This window comes from Lycorma delicatula, chromosome 2 (assembly GCF_047948215.1).
Source record: "Lycorma delicatula isolate Av1 chromosome 2, ASM4794821v1, whole genome shotgun sequence".
Lineage (NCBI taxonomy): Eukaryota > Metazoa > Arthropoda > Insecta > Hemiptera > Fulgoridae > Lycorma > Lycorma delicatula.
In genome coordinates, this window is record NC_134456.1 from 198,695,170 (window position 1) to 198,717,979 (window position 22,810).

The window sequence follows — 22,810 nt, forward strand, 5'->3', positions numbered from 1 at the left end:
ACGCAAGCGTATAATGGTTTTATTTAGTTGCCAGCTGCTCATTCTGCAGTGCTGGTGTATGCTTCAGTATTGAACACTTAATTGTATTTTACACCATAAGGATTACCTATCCAGTTATAGAGATCAGTGTCCACAGATCAGGTCCCAAGGTAGACCCCTGGACAATGTCATCAGTAACCTTAGTTTCTTTCATCCCCTCACAAGTGTCATACCTGAATCTCTGATCATGGCATGGAAGTACTCTGATTCCTGAACTGTTTCAAGTGCATACAAAATGTTGCACAATCTGGCAAAGTTGAAGCACTCCAGACAACTGTCACCAGCAGGACCAACTGCCTAGCTGCATGTACCTTGCCACAAGCTCTCATAAGAAATTTAAATTGAGGTTGTTTTCTGTTATTTTTAAACAGTTACTTTCCTTTTCTGTTTAGCTTCTGGAACCATTGTAATGTATTACAGAGGATGATATGTATGAATGTAAATGAAATCTGAGGATTGGTTTAATTGAAACCCAACACCAAAGAACACCCACGTGCACAATCTAGTATGATATGGTTTCTTGTACAGTTTTATGTAACTGCATCTTACTCATAAAATATTTCAATAGTGCAAAAAAGAATTATAAACATCAAGAATAAAAGGAAGTAGTTTCAGTCTGGGTATTTTAAGATCATATATTTATATTACAGTACAATTTTATATTGCCTTCAGAATAGAATTAAATTTGAAAGTGTTTTAAAATAGCCGGGATTTAAGTGTCCAGGTCAGGCAAAATAGAGACGGTACTAGAACTGTAGTATTAACTGAATCCTAACGACTATAATCAATAAATTAAAAGATATAGGATTTAAACAAACATTATGCACAAGTAAAGTTTTCAGTCTTTTATTTAAAATTTAAACTTTTTTTTTATTTTATACAATGAATATTAATGTTACAAATATTTTTCTTTCAGCAAATTCATAAAAATATGTTACAAAACTTATAACCAGCATATACGCATACATTTATTTATTACCCATGTTCTGTTACATGCAAGGACACAAATTCTGAATTATATAAAAATTTCACCAAGATTGTGCAGCAATAAGTTTTCACAATAAAAAAATTATATAGCCTATAGGAATATTGACAAATAGTTTAAATATAAAACATGCCAGTATTTACTTAATGCTCCATCGCCTTATTACTAATAAATAAAATAAATATTTTATTTAAAAAAAAAAAATATTGAATTTATATAGTGTCAAATATTCATAAAATTAGTAACATATCCATCCATTGAACTAAAAAAATCAATCACTTTTTAAAACTTGAACTTTACAAGAAAATCAGTTTAAAAGTTGTTCAAAAAGTTAAATACATGTAATTTTACTCACCTTATCACTATTCTTTTTCTTTGTCTCAAACTCTCATAGTGATCGCTGTCATTACAGTAGACAAAATGTAAAACATCAAAATCCTAGAAAGTTTTTAAAAAACAGAGAGAATGCAAGAAGTTATTTTCTGTTATATTTTGAAAAAATAAACTGAGATTATCTAAAAACATCCAAAAATTCTGCCTCTATATCATCCATTGTTACATTTAAAAATTGTTAATTTTTATTAAATGAATCTTATCTTGATATAAATAATTAAGTTAATCATATGATTTCTCTAATCAAATTCATTTTTAAAATTAAAACTGTTTATTAACTATAATACTATTAATAGTTTGTATTAAAAGCCATTTTTTAAATGTGAGTGATTGAAATATATTATCATTATTGATTTACAATATCGGTTGAATTTTCCTCTATTTTTAACACATTAACTCTTTAGTGTGGTTTATTTGTGAATCTTATTTAAAAGCATGTGTATGACACTGAAAGTATACTTTTAAGCTACTGCCCATTCATATAAAATCATAACATTTTATAATTCTTATTTCTAAATTTATTTGACATTATTATATATATATTATATATATATATATATACTTTATTATTTTCAGCAGTCACTCTACTTAATTTTACTTAACATTTTGTTTTATAAGCAACATAATAATCAGACAATTTTTTTGATTTTAACACCCAAAAACTTGGGTGTATTTTAATATGTTTGATTTTATTTTTTATTTATTTTTCTATTTGTACAACTTATCTCATTGCAATTACTATCTATCTGGTATATTGCTATATATTTCATTACAGTTCTATAATCTGAAATGATTTATTAATTGTAAATAATTGAGGTATCTGCATGTTTTATTTTATGTGCATTTAAGATATTGAAATCCATTGTTATAAAAAAGTGGTGAACAAAATTATAAAGGTATGACAACAATAAAAAAATAAAGAATGGTTTTGCGGAATGTACAAGTTTAGAAATATGATAAAAAATAAAATCTAAGTCAATCACAATTAATGATGCATCTCAAAAATAGAATACGTGTATCAGTACTGCAAATTAATGATAAATTTAAATCATATAATTTAATTATTTATATCTGTACTAATCAAAACAAATTTTATAAAAAAATAATAGTTTTTAAATCCAATAATATATTAATATATTCAACTATGACTTACTATTTTAATTAATTAAAAATGTGATAAATTTTATATAATGGAACTAGAGAAATAACTGTGAAAGCAGATCAAGAGAGGCAAAAGAAAAAGCATTTAGGAAATGAGTAAAAGTAGATATAACTTATTCAGCTTCAAGGGATATATTGTAATAAAAATATACAGACATAACTATTTATATAAATCACTAAGATATTCATGATATTTATTTTATGATAAGAATGTAAGTTAAGCAATCGATTTACTTTCCTAACATTCTAAATTAAAATAAACAATTAAAAACTGGTAACAGGAATATAAAAAAAAAATTAACTAAAATGTGTGTGCACCTTAGTAACATTATTTACAAATGCATGTACACAAACGAATGTAATTTCATGTTAATTTTTGCTTAATATTCTCTTTATTATTCACAAAGATTTTGAGTATATAATTACTTTTACATGATAGAACATCAATGACTAGAATTGAAGAAATAATAAAATAATATGGATCTGTTGTTACAAAATAGTACAAGAAAAAAACTATTCATAACAAAATGGTAAAAACAAGTATAAAAGATATATACATATAATTAATTTATTTAGATTAAATTTTTTATAGTCCATTTTTTTTCTTTTTCCTCTGTACTTTAAATAACTATATATAATAAGTAAAAAAAAAGTTAAGTACAATCATTTGATCATAAAAGTAGTGTTAAAAAATTGTACCATATTGATTATTGCTGGCACTATAAAAGCTATAATTCTCTTTCCCTTTTAAACTCTGGATCATTTAGAATGATATTCAGAAACTGTAAGACTAACATATTGTTTACATTAAAGGAAGTATTCAAACTAATTAAACTTTTAAGCCATTCAAAAATTTATTATTTCCAACAGGTAGCAATTTATGACACTAGAATCAATAAATATATATTCATATAATTTTTAAAAAAATAATAAAGACCGTACATGATATGAAAATTTTAGCACATAATATATATATTTTACAGCAAAGCAATATATTCCATCAAGATACTATGTAAAAATTTCAAACTATCAGTATTTCACCTAACTGTAAATCAAGTGTGATAACAAAATAAGTGTTTTTTTTTTGCCATCATACTTTATAAAATCAAAATTAATTATACATTTTACTTCATTTCATCATGGTAGTAACTTTTGAATGGATCATTAATGTGCATAAAACATTTATTAGTATATTTTTTAATGCCATAATCGCAATGGTTGTTGACTGACAATGTACAAATCACAAATGAAAATGGTATAACTATGCTTAATCAATCATCCAATGTTCTAACATTGTTAAAAACAGAAATTCAAAAACAAATTATATTTCTCTTATTTTATCAGATGATAATCAACCTCCAAAAGCTCTAGAAAAATATATAACTGTAATAATGCTATCTCCAATTTTTTCCAAGCCTTTATGTCAAGATTACTTACAGGAGGAATTTATTAAGAGTGGTGGTCAGCTTCCTTGCTTTCATCTTCATTAATACATTTTTCAAATCTCCCAGAAATTACAATCTCTTCCTCACTCTTGGTCATCTCATTCTAAGTTAATGTGTCTGATATTAAAAAAAAAACATGATTTACAACTCTCTACTGCTTGTTACTCCTAGAGAAAGTAATTTTAATTAGTATCAAAGGCTTTAAAATAATTAAAAGATTGAAAGAAATATTATATAACAAATTAATTTTGTTTAAAAGTAATTAGTTTAAAAACAAAGTAATTTTGTCATGAGGCAGTATCTTAGTACACTCCTAACCATTATGGGTGTAGTATGAATATATATTACTAACAGTTAAACTGATTAAATATAATGATTTTATAATAATATAAAAATGAAGTAAAGAATCTAAAATCCGTATAATAAAAAATAAACTACATAACATCACCATAGCATTAGAACTAATAAAAAAACACTTTTGAGCTGGAAAAACAACAATCATAAATATCACCTTAAGAATGTAATTATTTCTAAGTACTAAATATTAAAAAAAAAGCTTATACAAGAGAACCTGCACCAAAGTTAAAATATAAAAAATAGTCACATGTACAGTTTTGTGTAATAATAAAAAAATGTAGTAATGGACCAAAAAATACTTCAAAAAGATATTAAAAAAAAATATATATATATATATATAATTTTTTCCATTACCCTGAGTGACTTTCATTCAGCAGATTATTGGTAATAGATTGCATGGAAATGTTAACTTTATGAAAACAAAAACAATAATTCTTTATAATAAATGAGGGTTTAATTATACCAAATTTTGTTGACCATGCACAAGTAAACTTAAAACAAGGACCAGGATTGGTGTTGGAATGCAGTTTCAACAACTGTAAGCAATTTTTTAATTGCTAATTAATTAAAAATTAGCAATTCTAATCAGATTAGATTTTAATAGTAGCATTGGATTTTGAATCTAGGATCTATATCCTATTAATGAGATGATGGTTCATTGAAACTAAGATAGTTACTGTGAAAATAAATTTACAGCATGTAAATTTACATTTGGGTCAACTATATGTGTGTTTACAGTCTCATGTTTAATGTTTCATACATACAGACATAGCTTTTCCAACAATTTCTTTTCTTTTGAATGAAATAAAGCCAAAACTACAATAACTTAACTGATTATAAATTGTAGATACCAAAATATATATTACGCTAAGTGAGTATACCTGATTCAATCTACTTTTCTACCTAATTTTAAATATACATTATCTTTGTACAAAAAAACTATGCAACAATTTAAACTGGTAATATACAGCAGTAACAATGCATGAATTGCATTACAATGAATTTTAATGTATGAGATGCACATTTTAAGTACTGAAAACCTTGTTGTAAATTGATGTTTCTTCACTTCATCTAATTTTATAATTTTTGTTTTATTACAATTTTGCCACCAATTATCACAGGCAACTAACATGATAACAAATACACTAAGCTTGGGGAAAGGTAGCATGGTATTTTCTGCCTTTCATCCAGAAGGTTCCAGGTTTGAATCTCAGACAAACATTGCATTTTTCACATCTATAGAATTACCTATTTAAATAATGAACTTTATCTTATTTATAATTTTTTTAAATTTTTTATCTAATTTTTAAATTATTTGAAATTTTAAGTTGATTTTAAACTGCTCATAAATCTTACAACTGGATAAATTTCAAATAGGCAACGATATACTAAAGTATCCAGAATCATAACAATCTGGAATTATTGTTCTGTTTCATAATAAAGCAAGTTATTATAATGAAGCTACAGTTTAATAAATATAGCAAAATACAAATAATATTAGCAATATTTTATACAATAACAATTATGATCCAAGAGTTCTGATGAATCCAAATTACTATGAAATTAGTGATTTAAAGAAGTAATTGTAAGCCATCGAAAATGCTCCAGCTAAAATAAAGAAACTGTAATATCTCTACTAAAAACAACAACAAAAAAAAAACATAATATTTATCTTTCTGAAAGTTTATTTTATTTATTAATAAATTATTACAATAGATAAGTCTATAATAATTTAAAATTTTTATTGTTTTTCCATGTTTTAAGTGGTACTGACTGAAGTAGTCAGTCACAAATGATAAAATATCATAGTCTCAAGTAAGGTAGTAAACTGCATCCAATTGTACTGGTTTTGTAAAACCTGGAATGTTTCAAAAAGTAGTATCCTACAGATTAAACAGTATGAAATAAATAATGTGGATGGATGAAGCAACTTTAAAATTAAATTATTTCTATAGCTTTTATTTCATCCAAGTTAAACAATGTTAGGTTTCATTTCATCGTTTAGTAAGTTTTGTTCTTACATTTTTTTAATTCACTACTACATGACTTTTTGATTCTCAATAAAAATCAATTTTGACTTTCAGTTACAGGAGAATTTAAAACAAAATAGGGGATTATCTTCTAAAATATTGTTTAACAATGTTTGTTTTACTGCTTTAGTATTCCGTGCAGTTAAAAGAAATACATTATTTATTTATTTACTTATCTACGAGGTCACACAGGATGCTTTAATCGAAGTTTTATTGCATTACTTTATATAAATTACACTTACAGCTTAAGTTTTGAATTCAACAATGAAATTAAAAACGAGAAGAAAAAAAAATATATATATTTAATTTTAAAAACAATACTTTGTATGTAAATATTTGTTCACAGCCACTCTTTACTGATCATAATTAAGAAACAATTTTGAAATAAATGGTAATGTAATGTGAAGTATTTTATGTCTTTTCATATTGAAAAATTCTTATCAAAGGTATTGTGAGAAATTAAAAAGTAGGTCATGCATGTATTGGCAGATTACAAAATTATCTATTCAAATTTGAATGATAAATCGTAAATCAAATAGATTTTATTACTCTAATCACTAAGAAGAGCATATGGGAAGAAAAACATTGCTGGCTATTTGTAACAGTAGGAAAATACACAAAGTAAATGAATAAAACAGAATCTGTTTTAAAATAGTATTACACATATATGTTTTAACATAAATAAATTTAATCAAGTAAAACAATGACTTAAATAAAATTCTTTAAAAATAACATTATAAAATACCATTATTAACATTTAAAAAAGATTAAAAAACAAACAACTTTAATTCATTCTGAAGTATACTATTTACAAAATGTACATAATGTCTATGTTGATAATTTTTTTTTGTAAATATGTCAATAATCATTAAGATTTTGTGTAATGAAACATATAAATATTAACAAAATCTAATTTTATGCTAATCAATTAATATTTATAGAGAACATTTAAATGTTCTTTTAGTTGTAAGAAAAATTAGTATTATCTTGGATGATGATCCATGATATACAAGACAACAGATTTGAAAATTATTACATTTCTTGTGTGAGGAAGATCCTTCATAAAAGGAAAACACTTACTTATCATAGCAAAGATTCAGTCAGTTACTTCAACCAGCAGTAACGATGGTACAATTAATTCTCAATGATCTTCACACAAAAGAATAGAAATTTTAGTTTAGTAATAGTAAAATAAATTGAGTGTGATTATTATTTATAACAAACTTGTTACTATTATATTCCAATTAAGATGATTAAAAGGAATAAAAACAATTTCCTGATCAAGTATCTTGTATTTTAAAAGAAATAGCTCTAGAACTTATTTACGTTAGCTCTGTTAATATGTAATATCAGTATGCCGTAGCCAATATAAAATTAAATTATATTTAACTTATGTGTAAATGTAAAATTATTTCTGAGAATTTTATTGTGAGTAAAAAATTACATGGTTAAAAGCTCTGTTGTAATATAAGAAATATTAGTTGAGATTATAGAAATACTTCAAATACAAAAGTTAACTCTATTATCATCATACATTAAAATCTTTAAAAAAATATGACTATGCTATATTTTTTCACTGAATAAGAAAGCAAATTAATAATTTGAATTAATCCATCTTTTGCCAAAATATACATACATTTTCAATTGTAAACAAGTTTAATATAATTTAATGTTAAAAAGTATTTTTTTGTAGTTATAACGCTATTTAAAGATTTTTTTTTCAATTTTTTATTCAATTAGTATGATAAGGAGCTGCCAGAGGATAGGAATATATCAGTGCAGAAAGAATACACAGTGGTGCAAGAATTTTTTTTTATCAGCATATCTTTTATATTAAGTAAGGGAGAATATAGAAATCCTAATGAAGGTTTACTTCATGCCAATTCAAACAAGGGTCAAATTAAAATTAACCTTCTTTAAAAATATTATTTTTCTGGAATCACAAAAAAAATAAAATGAAGTGAATTATAAACTAGAAAATTAAATTTTCTTAGAAGCATAATATGTTTGTGAATAAAGTTAATACAGTTTGGGCAAGTGAAGAGACCAAGAATTAGATATAGAAATAAGTAACAGATAAAGTTAAGAAAGAATATTATGAGGAAATGAAAGCAGAATAGGTAATGGAGGAAAGGAAGAACTATATGGTGTATTTGATTCGCTCAACCCAGGATACTGGACAAGGAAAAGAAGAAAAATAAAAAGAATAACGAACTTGAACTAAAGTGTAAATTTTTGGTCCCACTGTGTGTTTACAGTTATTGAAATTTATTCCAAAATGTTATGCAATTTTTTAAAATTATTATTGGTTTAATTACAAACATGCTGTTTGTACAAATAATTGTACAATTATTTGCAATTCTGTATATAAGTAGCATAAACTGGCACTAAAAATTACAAATAAAATAATTTTTTCTAGGAATGAACATTTTTGGAATACATTTTGATTTGAGTTTTTGTCGTGTTTATGAACAAATTTTTAAATATATTGTTCAGTAACCATATTCTATTAAAGTATAAATAAAATATGTAATACCATGATAGCATCATTTAAACAGTATGAACTTTTTGAAAATATGAAAAGGCAAATCATATCAAAGAAAAAATGCATATACAGAGTTTAAACATAATGCAACCATTTTAAACATAAAAAGATAAATTAATAAACTGTATAGATTTTTGTAAATAAAATGTAATAGTAAGTGGAGCATATTGGGATAGTATAAGTAAAAAAAATTATTTTCTTTACTTCTTTGCATTAAGAACACACAAACAAGAATAATTTAATTTATAAATAAAAACTATCTTTACTTTTAAAAAATATATGTGCAATGTTAAAAAATAATAAGATAGAATTAATCAAAATTCAAAGTACATCTGTAAATAAATACAGTGAAACATTAGTAAAATAAAAATGTATAATTTTTATCACAGTTGGCTGTGCTCTAACTAATTAAAAGTATAGAAAAAAAATAAAAAACAATCCATTATTATATGGGCACAACATTTTTCATTTCCAAAAATAAATAAAACAGAATAAATGACAATCAAATTAAACACATGATTTAACATTCATTATATTATGATAAGTAACATGTAACTATTAAATCTTATCACAAGCTTACATTTTTAAATATAAATAAATATGTAACACAACATGAATTAAAATATCATTTTTTATTTTAATAAATTTGTGCATGTAGTAATTATAAATAGACAAATAAAGAGTCATTTTGATTAATATTATTATCATTATTGGCAATAAGATCTTACATTTTAAATTAAATTAACAAAAGATCTTCTATTTTAGTTGTCAAAGTAATTTTCGATGGAAAGTAATCACCTTTTCTTTATGTTTTTCCTCACTGAGAATGGACTTTGAAGATTGGAGACCCTTAACAAAATTAAAAAAAAATATTTTAATGACAGTGAACAAATTTTATACACATTATACATAATGCAGAATAATTAAGAATTAGATTTTATTTCAACCACTTGTTTGGCTTTTTGTACTACATCCTGTTAAGAAACAAAAGTCCTCAGACAGCCCAGCTGGCACAACTGCCGTTCCACTCTTATAAAGATATGTTTGGCTTGCTGGACCATGCAAGAATACTACCACAGATGGAGACTGGGTGACTTGTATAACTGAAGAATGGGAAGTATACAGGAAGATGGTGATGATCAATCCACAGAGTCTCCTCTGATGGATTAGATTACCATTTTGCCCAGGACCAACATTATGCAAATTCAATTTAATAATTGCTTAAATAATACAATTCTAAAATTTAAAAAAATGCTTAAAGAAATTTTTTAAAAACTACAAAATAATGAAATTTTGGCATCAAAGTATTAGTTTCTTAACTACAACTTTGAATAAACTTCATACAATAAAAAAGAAATAAAATAAAGAACTTAATGTTACCAATTTTTTTCACAAAATGTAAATACAAATTGTTATACACAACTATACTGTAAGACAATGAATGATATTGCATTTCCTTTTCCTAAATAACTTGCTTAAAACTCTCAAAAATCTCTTATTCATCACCTTTAAAAAATTTGTCAAGAATTTTTAATATAGAAGATTTAATTTAAAGTTCTCAAGTATAAGAAAGTAGAGTAAAAAAAAAAAATATATAACAGTAATCATCATAAACTATTAATTAATACTTTGTAGAACAGATCTTGACCAATATTACAGTAACATTTTACTAAAAAGTAACACTCAAAAACCTTTATATCAGAATTCATCACTTTTGAAAATATTTTGAAACATCTTAAAAATATATATACTATAATAATGCAAAATAAAGAAACAACCCAGACATTTTTATAATACATGCAAATATATATATACTTTCCTTACAACACACACACAGAGGGAGAGAGAGACACACAAATAACTAACCATATATCAAATTTTTTTATCTTTTATATTAGTGAATACAGAACGATTTTCTATTTAAGTTGAAAAATTAGGATTAGTAAAAAATTCTTTCTTAAGTAGCACAATTCTAAATTTCAATCTTAAAAATTTATGAAAATGTACTTCTTACTATTAGCATTCATAAAATATAAAGACAAATTGATACTAAAAACTCATAATACAAACTTAAAACAAAAAATAATTAAAATGTATAAAACAAAATACAAAAACATACAAATAATAACAGTAATAATAAGCTCATCAACAAAACATATTATTCAAGAGTATTCTATTTAATAATCAGATTAAAGAGTATTTCTCCAAGATTTAGATTTGACAATAAACTTGTCTACATTTAGTTTTTAATCATACTACTAAATATCTGAATTTTATACCTAAGCAATACTAAAATTAGGAAAAAACCACAAGAGAGCTGTCAAATAAATTGCTGGTAATTTTAGAACAACAATCAAAATAAACCACATCTAGAATCTAGATATTTAATATGTAATGTAATTTGCTGTTAAAGGAATTTTTTGTTAATACATAAATATACGAAATCCTCTTGGCATTTTGGCTCCAAGTAAAAATTTGGTAGAGAGTTTCATTAATTAGTAGCCTATATTTTTATCCTGTTACTGCAGCAATCATTTAATCAACAATCATTAAGTTACTTATGCTTGTGAGGGGTAAGGAAGAAAAGAGATTTGCCACACTATCCCATATCTTTTCAATTAGAACATTTATAATACTACTTAGGCTTATATAAAGACTAATATAAAAAAATAAAATAATAACCATATAAGGAAAACGTAGTTTCAAGCTTATGAATCTATAAACATAAATCATATAAATCTTATTTTGAACTAATAAAACCAGATCTTTGGAAAAAATTATAAATTGCACACAGTTCCTATCTGAAGATTCCACATCATCTAAATTGATTTTTGGATATTAAATTTGGAAATAAAAGTGAAGAAATATACTATCAGTGAAAATAATTTTTAACTGGTACCCATAGATCAACTAAGTTAGATAACAATGGATTCAGATTCCTTTTAGACCAGTAAATGTGTACTGTTAACATGTTTAAAATAAAGAAATATGTGAACTCCAAACAGTGGTGATATATTATATCTATCGCACTGCTCTGTACCGAAGAAAAATACATTAATTTCATTGAAGGAATAATAATAAAATTTCTAGCTTGTTTAATTAAGAAATTCATTCTACTGTCATGGCTGTGTAACTGTCATGTGTTGTACTGTCATGGCTGCTAGTCTCCACCTTATTCTTCTATCCTTTGCTAACCTCTTTGTTTCAGCATACTTTCCCTTTTCCATAATCCATCATTTGAAATCTCTTCCTTTCCTTTTATTCACCACCCATGCTATTTTTTTTTACCTGCTATTGCATCCACTCATAAACATCCTCTTCTTAATACAATGTCATAGCCAGTTCCTTTTCCTATATTCAATCACATTTAGCACTTTTCTGTTCTCTCTAATTCTCTCCTTAATAATTCATTTGTTACATGGTCTTGCCACCTCAGCTTTATCATTCTGTACCACACACACATCTCAAATGCCTCAATTCGTTTTATATCTGCCTTTCTCATTGTGCACATTTCAGCTTCATACAGCGTTACACTCCAAATAGATCACTAAGTTTAACTTTCCACACAGAGTCTTGCATTCTTACTAAATGCTTGGTTACTTCTTGATATTCTTGTTTTAACTTCTATTACACAAGTTAGGTCATCAGTTATAAAGCTCCCTAAGTACTGAAATTCCTTTACCTGTTCTAAAACTTCATTCCCTATCTTAGTTTCAATTTTCTCCTCTTTTCCATCTAATACTATACATTTTGTTGATCCTCATACCCTGTCTTTCACAATCTTCATTTAAATCACCAAGTATTTTGTTTAACTTACTTGGGCTCTCCGCCAGTACTGCCATGTCATTAGCAAAACATACACATTTGATTCTTCTTCCCATCTTCCTCTTTATTCCTCTTTTCCCATTCAGAGAGCATTTAATTATTTCTTCCATATATATAATAAATAGTATTTGTGACATGAACATCCTTGCCTCACTTCCCTTCCAATCCCTATTCTTCCTTTCATTTCATCTCCTACCCTCACTTTTATTCTCTGGTTATAGTACAGCTCTTTTATTAGGCATCTCTCTTTCCAGTCAACTCCCTTCTTTTTAAAAATTAACAGTAATTTATGCCATTTAATTCTGTTAAATGCCTTTTCTAGATCGTCAATGAAAGATACATTCTCTGCCTCCTTTCTGTGTATCTTTCACCTATTACTTTTAGCAGCCCTACAGTGTCTTGTTTCAACACCTCTTCTAAACTCATACCGTTCTTCCTCAATACTATCATTCAATTTATGGTAAATCCTCTTATTTAGAACTCTTAATAGTACCTTAACATCATTTGATATTAGGCTAATCATTTTATGTTCTTCACACTTCTTTATTTCTTTTCTTTTCTACTAGTACCATTATTGTATACCGTAAGTCATACAGCCACTTTCCTTCTTCAAGTATTGCATTGCGTAGATCTAGTAATAACTAAAAATTAAGAAATAAAGTATTTTATTACTGCAACATTTACCATCATTTTAAAATGCTGTAGTAAAACTAATGCTGTTTGATTCAAAGACCTAAATGCAACTTTACTAAAATGCAACTTTAATAAAAGTAGTCGAGGAAAAACATCTTCTCTCATTTACTTAAGTACAGCCTGTTTCAATCACAACATTATGGACTGTATAACAGAATAACAACAACATTTAACAGAATAAATATAAATTATGTAGACATAAATAATCTTAAATTTTCATTAAAAAAAACTTTTAAACCATATATTATATAAAAAAAGACTGCTTTAGATCATCTTTACAGAGAATTTATTAATATCATAGTTTAAAATTAACACTTGTTTTCATGAAATTATCAGGAAAGATGGATGCTGGTTTTAAATTTTAATGAGTTGTTGGACTGAAATTTTTGAATTTGGAGACCCAAACTTTTCTGATGAGTAGACAGTTAATTTTTTATTAATCAAACACTTCTAATTATAAAATTAAAAAAAATATTGGTAATATATAATGAAATTATTAAAAATGAAAAACTAGTTCTTAAGTCAAAATTCTTTTGAAAAAACTTATTTCTTATAAAGGTTCACAGAATCCTATAAAACATATTTTTAAATCTGCTACGCTACTTAAACATCATTTACAGACAAATCATCACATACACATTTTGTCCAATGAAAAATAAAGATGACCGATTCTTTATGTAACTAGTAGCACCATCTCTGAATGAATACGTTTGTTATATGATGACATAGTTGAGCTTTTTACCACAAAAAATGTCAAGGTGCTAGCATCTTTTGTTTAGTTGTAATGAAATAACACGTGACATTACGTTTCGAGTGTTGGTAAAAAAAACATCAATGGAACAACGCGCTAACATTAAATTTTGTTATAAGTTAGGTAAAAGTGCTACAGAAACTTTTGAAATGATTCAGACTATTTATGGTAGTCAGGCAATGAGCCGTAAAACATTTTCAAGTGGTTTTCAAGATTTCGTGATTGCAGAAAGAGTACTGAAGATGACCCATTGCCAGGTCCATCAGTAACAGTTCGGACTGAAGAGAATGTTCAAAAAATGGCTGAAATTCTTTGAAATGATTGTTGTGTGTCTGCAAGACTCATCCATCGAAAAGCTCACTGGTATTACAAAATACACTGTCCATCTTATTTTAAAAGAGAATTTAGGAAAACAAAAGATCTGTGCTTGCTCTGTACTGCACACACTGACTGTTAGCCAAAAAGATTACAGAGTGAAACACAAAGATATGAAAAGAATGACCGATATGGATCCAGACTTTATGTCAAGAATTGTAACTGGCGATGAAACATGGTGCTTTCAATATGAGCCATTCACAAAGCGTCATAGCTCGAAATGGAAGAGTGCAAAAAACCCAAATCAAAGAAAGTGTAAATTCAGAAGAGCCTAATTAAGACTTTGCTCACATGTTCTTTGATTCAAAAGGAAATATTCATCAAGAAGTTCAGCACCGCTTAAAGGTAATGTATATGCGTTTGCAGATTATACTGCCTTGTGTTATGTCCGCAACACCTGGATAGAAGTGGCTGAGGACATGCAATCAGATTTAGACGCACTGCGGTTATGCTTTTCAAATCATTATATGATCTTGAGCGTTGAAAAAACTTTGTATATCAACTTCTGCTTAAAGGGGAAAATAAAATTGCCACTTACAATAAAATATAAATGTAAAAAATGTGTGATAAATAAATCTGACTGTTTAGAATGTAGTGAGATCGAACAACATGATATTTGTAAATACTTGGGCATTGTGTTAGATAGTGGTCTAAACTGGAAGAATCATATTGCGCTATTAAAGCAAAAACTTTTAGCTATCTTAGGATATTTTATTTTTTAAACAAACTATCCCCAAAAATAACCATGAGAAAACTTTATTTTGCTATTGTGTATAGTCAACTAGACTACGGCATCAGCTGTTGGGGAGGAACTTATGTTACAAATTTAGATTCCATAATCAAAATCCAAAAAAGATTCGTTAGAATAAGTAAAAAAAGAACTACGGATCATTCTTTGCCAATATTTAGGAAATTGTCTATATTTCCGCTACGTTATTTATATGTTTATAAAGTAATGAAAATTTTCTTTATCAGAAGTGGTCATAGAGATACTATGATAACAGAGTACGAACTTAAAAGTAAAAGGAATGTATATGTCCCCAGAGCAAATAAAACGAGTTATATGAAGTTCTTTTCAAGTACTGCTCCTAGATTGTATAACATACTTCCTAATCATATAAAGACCAGTAGGAACCTAAACACTTTCTTAAAGCTACTAAGACGATGGCTAATTAATATTGATGACGCTGAAAGTATGTTCCATGTAATTACATGATTTATGATTACATATATAATTAATTATAATGCTTTATACTATTGGTCTTAACATAGTAATAAATTTTTTACATATATAACTTAACGGGTAGCACTGGATGAAAGGTTTATTAGTAAACATAAATATTTGGCGACGATTGATCTTCTCTATACTTAACTGCAGAAAAGATAAGTTTCCACCAGAGTAAATCATGAATTGAACCAAAACTAATCCTCCTATATAAGATAAAATTGTTTACTTTTCCCCTTACTCAAACTAAAAAGATTAATAGAAAAGGGATGGTGCCACAAAACGAGCAAGACCCTTGTGGACACCTAATCTTTTACAAATCATATAAATGAAGTATAATTAAGTTAAGTAACAAATATTAAATTGTATTATAAAACAATGTTAAGTATGATTAAGTTAAGTAATATTATAATTAGTATTAGGATTACTCCATTAATTATTAATTCTGTAAAAGTGAAAGAAATAAAAGAAATTTAAAATAAAATAAATCTCTAGAATTTGTACCAGGAGGTCAAACGGTGAACGGCGACTATCACTTCAGCATTATGAATCGTTTATGGGCTAGGATTCTTTGAGTTTAACCTGAATACCGAGAGGAAGGGAGATGGTCTCCGTTGCACAGCAATGGATCAGCGCACAAGTACAAGAATGTACAAGATTTTTTAGCTAAAAAAAAACATATTGTGATGCTTGATCATCCCTCACATTCACCTGATTTGGCTCCATGTGACTTCTGACTATTCCTGAAACTAAAATTGGCGATGAAAGGAAGGGGTTTCAACATTTCAGATATCCAGAACGCTTCCAACAATTTTATAATCATTTCCAGCGTTGTATTGAGTCACAAGGAGTCAATTTTGAATAAAAAATAATGAAAATTAAAAATAAATTGTGTCTTTTATTTTATTTTGCATCAATCACCTTTTCCACTGGACGGACTGTTTATATACAAATGTTTAGATAACCAACTTTTCAAGGAGATTGTGCATTTTTCAGTCAGTTTAAAAAAAAAATTAATTATAACAGTTTTAAGCTAGCTTCAAATACAAACACTATTTTAATAGATTTAATACATCTTAGATACAAAATATGGTAAAAAGCAGAAGACTTCATATATAATTAACACTTTGAGATATCACATTACTACATAATTATATATGATAGACTTTTACATCATTAGTATTAGCATATATTTTCCAGTAATAAACTAATAACAAACGTTTAATTATAAGATAAAATTAATTTTGTTTGTTTAAAGAGATTACAATTTCAATTCAAATACTACAGATATATAAAATACAAATACAATTTCTCTAGCTAGATAATACAAATGAAATACAATACTTGAATTATATATGAAAAAAAGGAAGAAAATAATAAATGTCCATCAATATAAGTTCAAAAGTTTTTATAAATATCCATTTTCCACTGATAAAAGAAATGTCTTTTAGTCTTTAGTAAAAATGGAAATAAAATAAATAAAAATAAAAGTCCTTCAACCCTTTAACAACATTTTTCTTAAAATGAATTTTCATCAAATCCTTGGTGTTATTCTTCCTTTTCTCCTTGAAGTATATAGGCTGTCATAATTTTAAAAGTTAAATCTGATTAAAAATTTCAATTAGATATCATCATATCATATATATGATGATTAACGTAAACTGTAAGTTTTATGGAATCAGCAAGATATCAGACACAAACAGGAATATATTAATTTTATCAGATCAATAGTTTTATCTGGTATATTAGTGTTTCAAAGAATCATATCTGATGAAAGTCAATTATAGCAATCTTTAATTATAGTTTTAGATGAACAATATTTTTCTAGTGCTTGTTATCTGATTGACATGAACGCCTAATCTTTTAAATGGGCCAAAAACTAGTATGCTTATGTAGTTTTCAGACAATATTTTGAATAAAAAAAAATTCAATCAGCAACATAATTATAGAAGCTATCTGCATTCAATTTTGGATTTCAAATGTTAATGGAACTACAATAGTATTAGTATTGCCAAAATATTCTCAACTTGGTTTACTTAGAAAAACAGCAAATTTTTATGAATTACTTATGGGTTTACTTTCTGAGAATGTTGCCCAATTCCTGATCCGATACACTATAATTGGCCTATAATAATAAAATTAGGCTTATCATTGGTCTAAAATAAGTAAATTAAATACTCCTCGAATATCTTAACGGATTTAGACAATCCTAGATAATAGCTTCACATTTCTAACTTTATTTAGTGATGCTAGGTAATCACCCAGGATGATGTTATCAACCTTTGTAAATTATGCACATATATCGCTGGCATACAATTGCATGCAAAAGTAATTATAATCGCAAAGATTTACACAATACACACCACAACACTAACACAGCATGCTTATGACATGTAAGCTATCTGTTTAAGTTCAATAAAAAAATACAAATAATCAAATTAAAAAACATAATAAATAATGGAATAAGTGCTTTAACATAAGTAATTATCAAATAATGTATATTGGAATCTACCAGCAGAAAAAATACAAATACTTCACACCAGTTCTACAGTTTTAAATTAGTAATAAATTTAAAATGGCACAGTGCATATTTAAAATAAGTGCACATATGTCAATAAATCAAATGTAAACACAGACTACCATTAACATCTAACAGTAAAATGCTGTAACTCTTATTTAGAATGCAAACGATGTGTAAATTAAGAAAAAAGTAATGAAATACTATGTCACTAATTTGTTCACTAACTGAACTGCTTCATTATTTTAATGAATTTTTTTTGAAGTAAAGAACAATTCCCAATTGTATTTTGTAAATACTTAGTTCTCTTAATTAATTTTTCTCTTTTGCTAGTTATTAAACAAGCCTAAGATAAAATTTCACAATCTTTACGTAATTGTAAATGTATATTTTGTAAATGAAGAAATGGAATTTCCCTTACATTGAGATTATGTAGTTGTTATTTAACTTTCTTTGAATTACAGTATTTTAAAAAATGAAAATACTTGTAATAACAAAGTTTATGATGCGTTGATACTTCGCTAAATGCAAGTTAATTTATTATTAATGAGATAGAAAACCAAACAATTTTGCTCGTTACAACCAAGATCTTGTTAAACGCGAGCTCATTATTCTTGGTTTCCACTATATAATATACTTAATATTAAACGAAATATAAATCACCAAAGCTTAGTACATGGATTTATATTAATTCCAAGAATTGATTTTCGTGAGATCCCGCATCTTCAGTCATTATTAAACTCTATTATATTAAAACATATTTATTTATAATTTGTTAAACTCGTTTGCTTTTTTGAAAATGTTGAAATTTATTATGGAACACTTAACCAAATTCTGCTGTCCAGTAATGGAATGGTGTAATATTTAAAAAATTGTATTTTCCTTTGTTCTATTGGCATTAATACCAATCGTTAGATTGTATTTTTATTATGTTTTTAATTAAATTATCATCTTTGAATGTGATTTGGAGGTTCATCATTTTATATTTTTGTTTATATCCATAAATGTAATATTTCTTGACAATATTCATTTTTTAACGTTATTACAAACTTCCAAATCACTAAATTATTTTTTCAATCAGTAATATTATGATTGCATTCTAACAAATGGTCAGCTACTTTAGATATATCTCTTTTTTATTTTTGTGAGCTGTGCAATGTTCTGCAAATTTTTTTTTTAAAACGATCTGTTGGTTTTACCAATATTAATACATTTGTTGCATTTAATTTCGTGTATTCTTATTAAATCCTCTCTATTATTTTTATTATTGTTAGTTTTTAAATCTCTTATATAAAAGAGAATGTACTGACTGATTCACTGACTCATAATCAACATACAACCAAAGCTTTAAGAAAAGGGATGGAAAGTTGGCATTCTAAAGGAAATTGCCAAATACTAGCAGACCATTTCCAGACACTATTCAACCATAACAAACTCAAGAAATGACTTAGATTCAAAACAAACAAGAACCCCAGTGGAGAATCAGAATCACCCACAGAAGAGGAAATTCAATTCATTATGATGAATTATGATTATGATTCATTCATAATCATAATTCATGATGATTATTTTGAGGAGCTGGTGCTTTGTTGTTTTTTAGTGTACGCACTAAAAAACAACAAAGCACCAGAAGACGGTATCATAACAGAAATGCCAAAATATGGAGAATGTGAAGAAAATGCACCAGATCTACAAGGAGATATAGAAGACGGAGAAGATACCAAATGACTGAAATGTGTGTTCATACATCAACTGCACAACAGAGGAAATCGAAAAAAACACCAAAAACTCTACAGAATATCATTTCTCCCTGTAACCTACAAAATCCTATTCAAAGCCCTAGTATATAGAATCAGCGAACAAGCAGATAATCTAACAGAATATCAAAGAAGATTCAGAAAGGGCAGTTCCTGCATGGAACAAATCTTCAGCCTCAAAACCATCACCGCCCCAACACCATGAATGTGAAAATCACATTAGCCTATCGCCCATTCTAGTCAACATAGTTCTGTAAAAAATAATAACATGGAAACAAGAACTACAAAAAGAAGACATTAAAGGTATACAATTAGGTAAAAGGAAAGACAATCTGGTAATAGAGTGTTTAGCATTTCCACATGATACATTATTTGAATCTTACTAGTGCAAGTAATGATTGAGAAACTGTAAGAAACCGTTAGAAAAACCAGCCTCCAAATCTCTTACAAAAAACAGAATACAAGGAAACTAAACATTAATAGGAAAAATGCATGAAGATGGAATATGGCAACATCAATAGAGTAGACAACTTAAGTATTTAGGAGAATGGATACAACCTAACAGACTGGATAAAACAGCAAACATAGAATAAATTAAAATATTGGAATGAGCATATGAAATACACAAAATAGATACAAAAAATGCAGCATATCCTACAAAGCCAAAATCAGACATTACAACACAGTTATCAAACCAGAAGGGTTTATGCAGTGGAATGCCTAACACTCAACAAGAAAGGAGAAATACAAGAAATTGAGAAAAGAGAAAGGTGAATACTCAGGAAAATATTAGGACCAAGGAAAACAGAAGATGGCAACTGGAAAATATGGACAAACGACAGCCTCTATAAACATACACAGACACCATGCAGAAGGGGTGCGCAAAATTCTATGGACACTTCAAAAGAATGGACAATAACAGACTGACCAAAAGGATCTTCAACCACCTTCCACAGATGAAAGTAACGACCAACTGGGTTAAAGAAACGCAAAAGGACCTGGAGGAAATGAAGATTACAGAAGTTATCATATAAGACAGAAATGAATTCAGGAAAATAATCAACAGATTTAAGAACTTCAAAAACAAAGATCGCAAACCAAGGACAGCCAAGAAGTGGATTGACAAAAAGAATAGCCATCATTATGAAAAGATGAAAAAGGTCTGGGAGCAAAGAAGAACAAGCTGAACATCAATGAGTTCCCCCACAGTCCAAAGAAAACCAAATGAATGAATGAATGTATACACGCATGCATGTGCACACGCACACACACACACAATAATCCAAATATATTTTTCAGTAAATAGATGTTTTCTCCAAAAGTGTAAGCAAAAAAAAAAGGTTAACATGATAAACTACACACATAAAAACACACTTTTAATACAATACACTTACAGAAGAAAACATTCACCATCAAATAAAAATATAAAAGAACACAAGATAAAAATAAATTATGTGCTACGTACATTCTAACTTAAATTCGTTTGAAATAATAGCTAGCAATTTGTGTTACAGATTATGAATTCATTTTTTCTCATTTGTAAAGCTAATTTAAAAAAAAACATCTATCCAGATTATTCAGACTAACTAAAATAATGTGTTTTAATCATATAGGTGATTTTATACAATAATTAGGCTGGAATTATACTAAATACGGAAAGAAAAAACCATGCAAACTGACTGAAGGTTCCCTATTCTGTAATACATTACTTATCATACTAATTAAAAACTGTAGAACTAGATATATAATCAGATGCAGTTAGCTTCTAACTAAAATGTTAACCATTTTATTTTTTACTGTTAGTTGCCAAATTTTTAAATATCACTGAAAAACAAAAAATTTTTAATCTTTCTTAAAAACATTTCTTACCTATTCACTCAGTACAGGCAGGAGGGACCAACATTATAAAAACAAAAAATATGTATTAATATTCTACAAACATAACCTTATTTTAATAATTAAAAAAAAAAATTATAAAAAAATAAATGTACATTACAGAAGTAATTTATACAATTAAAATATTAATTCTCTAAGAAATTAAATCTAACATTTCATTACCCCTAGATCTCTTGAAACTGACAAGTTTTATTATTAACTTATGATAAAAAAGAAATTTCAATGACTCCTCCTATAATTAGTATAAATGTATTTCATAATTTTACTAGTACTACACATAATTTTCAATTAACAATAAATAAAATTCTAGTAAATAAATGTTATATCTATATATACAAATAATGAATAATAAAGTTTAAAAAATTAATTTTATAAAAAGTATGGATAAAAAAAAATATTTATTACCAAAAAGCTCTAAAAAAAAACACTGCTCACCCAAAACAGAATATAAATGAAACAAAACTCTTAAAAGTTTTTCCAAACTGGAACTCAGTAGTGTAATCTTGTTCTGTTTAGACACTTTCTTATAATAGATGAAATTAAAAAATAATATTACAAGTCAAGTAATCATCCTAGTACTCCAATTTCAAAAACAATTTATTTTTTTCAGAGGTATAGATCTTCTGTTTATTAAGATATATAATTTTAAATAACAATCCAAAAATCTGTTAATCAATAAACAAATATATATTTATTGATTAAAATTGTACAATAATTATGAAAATAGCCTGGGTTCAGCGACTGCTTCAGTATGTTTAGTTGACTTCTTCAAACTTTACACAATACTTCAGCAAACATCATAACTAATTTACAGA

The 22,810-nt window shown here is 26.7% G+C and overlaps 1 protein-coding gene across 15 annotated transcripts in view; it reads right to left on the bottom strand.

The window, feature by feature from the left end:
- Positions 1-869: 869 nt before the first annotated feature.
- LOC142319565 (uncharacterized) overlaps positions 870-22,810 on the bottom strand; it is a 178,830-nt gene continuing 156,889 nt past the window's right edge. For 9 of the 15 annotated variants that reach the window (XM_075356990.1, XM_075356999.1, XM_075356997.1 and 6 more), the window contains one exon: positions 870-9,804. In XM_075356990.1, the coding sequence (XP_075213105.1) occupies positions 9,750-9,804 (55 nt within the window). In that variant the 3' untranslated portion in view covers positions 870-9,749. Of the gene's footprint in view, positions 9,805-21,968; positions 21,995-22,810 lie in introns of all 15 variants that reach the window. The other 6 variants (XR_012755215.1, XR_012755214.1, XR_012755213.1 and 3 more) reach the window with 6 other exon arrangements.